The 2570-nt window shown below is 54.5% G+C and overlaps 2 protein-coding genes across 2 annotated transcripts; both read left to right on the forward strand.

Moving 5' to 3' along the window:
• Positions 1 to 480: 480 nt before the first annotated feature.
• MIND_00387600 (uncharacterized protein) lies at positions 481 to 975 on the forward strand (the record flags this gene model as incomplete). The annotated part of the gene is made up of 3 exons (XM_037360707.1): positions 481 to 570; positions 620 to 673; positions 727 to 975. 3 exons carry the CDS (start codon positions 481 to 483, stop codon positions 973 to 975), a joined length of 393 nt encoding a protein of 130 aa, XP_037223592.1.
• A 518-nt stretch (positions 976 to 1493) lies between these two features.
• MIND_00387700 (uncharacterized protein) lies at positions 1494 to 2354 on the forward strand (the record flags this gene model as incomplete). Its single annotated transcript, XM_037360708.1, has 3 exons — positions 1494 to 1592; positions 1647 to 2068; positions 2126 to 2354. The coding sequence occupies 3 exons, from the start codon at positions 1494 to 1496 to the stop codon at positions 2352 to 2354; spliced, it is 750 nt and encodes a 249-aa protein (XP_037223593.1).
• Positions 2355 to 2570: the final 216 nt, after the last annotated feature.

Raw genomic sequence — 2570 nt, forward strand, 5'->3', positions numbered from 1 at the left:
GGCACTACTGCGGATACTACGGCACCCGCTCACTGCCTCCACCTCACTCCTCTGACTTGACGCGTCTTTGGACGCGTCGCGCGTCGCGTCCCATCACGGAAGTCACTCCCCGTGACTTTCCTGGTACCGCCCCCGTGTCAGGTGCGTCACCGGCTACCACTCGTATAGTGTGTCTTCAATTGCAATAGCTCTTCGCTTTTGACCTTACATTCGTCAGTGCTGTACCAACCCTGGCCGACGACATTTCCCAAGTTCCTCCCGAAGCAGAAGATTGGGGACTTCTTCGAGGGCTATGCGGTCGCGCAAGAGCTCGCTGTCTGGACCTCCACCGAAATTGTCGCCCCGCCTGTGTTCGCCGACATCACCGCTCGCTGGCAAGTGAGGCTAAGCCGCGCGGGCGAAGCCGTATCGCTCTCCCCGCGCCATATCGTGCTCGCCACGGGCACCGTTGGCAAGCCGAAGATTCCACACTGGCCGGGTATGACGGACTTCCATGGCCCGGTGTACCATTCGGACGGCCATAAAAGTGCAGCGCCGTCCAAGGGCAAGCGGGTTGTTGTTATCGGCGCGGTAGGTGTTGCGCGTATTGAGCCATCGAGAAGACTAATACGTGGTACAGTGTAACTCTGGGGCAGATATGTGCCAGGATTTCGTTGCCAAAGGCGCCGCAGAGGTCAGTCTTCTCATTCATTCATTTATATTGCATGTATCATGAACTCCTCGAAGGTGACGATGGTCCAGCGCAGCGCAACCTGCGTCCTCTCCGCACGTTCGGCGGAAACGCTTCTTTTTCGGCCAGGGTACCCCGCGCACTATACCGCCGCCCGACGCGGACCTGGTGAACAATTCGACTCCGCCGGCGCTGGTACTCGAGCGCGCGCCTGGGATCACGCAGCGACTGAAGGCGATGGACCGGGAAATGCTGGATGGTTTGGAGAGGGCGGGGATGAAGCTGAAGTGGGAGGTCACCCCTAGGGCTTGGTTTATATAGGGGTGTTTGTAAACCGGTTTATAAACACCCCTGTTTTATATGTTTATAAACAGGTATTCTGGGAAGAGGGTGTTTGTAAACAATGTGACACTAGTGTGACCGTCAGCCAACATGTGACATCTCTGCCATCAAAAGTATTCTACCACATAAAATTTAGCTGAGATAGTAGATATTGAAGGGAAACTTCTGGGCCTCACCTGGGACTACTATTAGTAGTATTTCAGCTTGACAAATATATGAAAATCATATGGCGCGAGGCGCAGTTGGGCTTGTTAGCCTGAAGTGTTTATAAAACCTAAAAACCGGTTTATAAACAGGGTTTTGGGGAGATTTTTTTACAAACCGTTTGTTAAGGCCAAAAATTTTATAAAACCAAGCCTTAGTCACCCCGGGCGGCGGGGAGTCGGGGTTGATTGGTTTTTTGTTCGATGTGAGTGGGTTCATTGAAAGACTTATCGGGGAAGCTGATGAGATTGTGTTCGTAGAGAGTCGCATCGGGAACATGTATGCCGTGATCCATGATGAAGGCGGAGTTTCGATTGACGACTGTACAGTACTCGATATGGGTTGTGCCCAGCTCATCATCGACGGCAAGGTCAAGGTGGGCTTTATACGAATTTCACGTGGCATGCACTGATTCTTTGCAATTTTGCAGGTGAAGCAGGGCGTCGATATCACGCATTTTGAGCGGGACGCCGTCGTCTTCGCGGATGGGTCCAAGATTGAAGCAGACGTCGTCGTGCTTGCGTGGGTGCACCCGCTTCACATCCATCCACTCACACTCATCATCTTTTCTGCTTCTAGCACGGGCTACGGCGCGCTGACCGAGCGGTACGCGGACATCCTCGGCGCGTGGCCGGCCGACGCGCCGGTCTGGGGCATGGATGCGGAGGGGCGAGATGCGCCGCGCGTTTCGGCCGACGGGACGAAGAGGGCTGTGGTTTGCGCTGGGGGCGTTCCAGCAGGTGCGGTTCATGAGCAAGCACTTGGGGATGCAGATATTGGCGGAGGAGGCAGGCATTGTGTCAATTTGAGCCCGCTATTTATTCATATTGAGTCCCTGTGTCTCGTTAACCAGTAAGGCCAACGATGGAACCAAGGATTGATCACATCACATGACAGAACCTGTGACAGTACACAGCCATCGCTTAACCTTTTCTCTTCTTCCCATGACGACGTTGCGGTAAGTGCGACTGCTTCGTCTGGCTGCCCCTTGTCTGACGCGTTGCAAAGCGCCACGCCGCCTAGTGGGGCCGAGGTGCTGCTTACCCATAATCACCCTCCACTCGCGGGGAGTACCACGGCACAGCTCATGCGCGAGTTCATCGACGCAGCGAAAAAAGGAGTACGCAGTGATTCCTGAGAACATCGAAGAAGTGCGGGCCCGCTTGGAGAAGGAAATTCACACCGTCTTGTCGATCCGCGGATCAGGGCGACGGAGCGGACGCATAAATAGCTAGTGATCCGTTGCACTGCCTCACTCGTTCTTCTCCCGAACAGTGAGGTATGTGCGACGCGACTTGTATTTCATCGTGTACTGACTGTGCTACAGCGGCCTAGAGCTGACTGTGTACAGGTA

The sequence above is a fragment of the Mycena indigotica genome (genome assembly GCF_014461135.1).
Source record: "Mycena indigotica strain 171206Taipei chromosome Unknown Mind.scaff0003, whole genome shotgun sequence".
Taxonomy (NCBI): Eukaryota; Fungi; Basidiomycota; class Agaricomycetes; order Agaricales; family Mycenaceae; genus Mycena; species Mycena indigotica.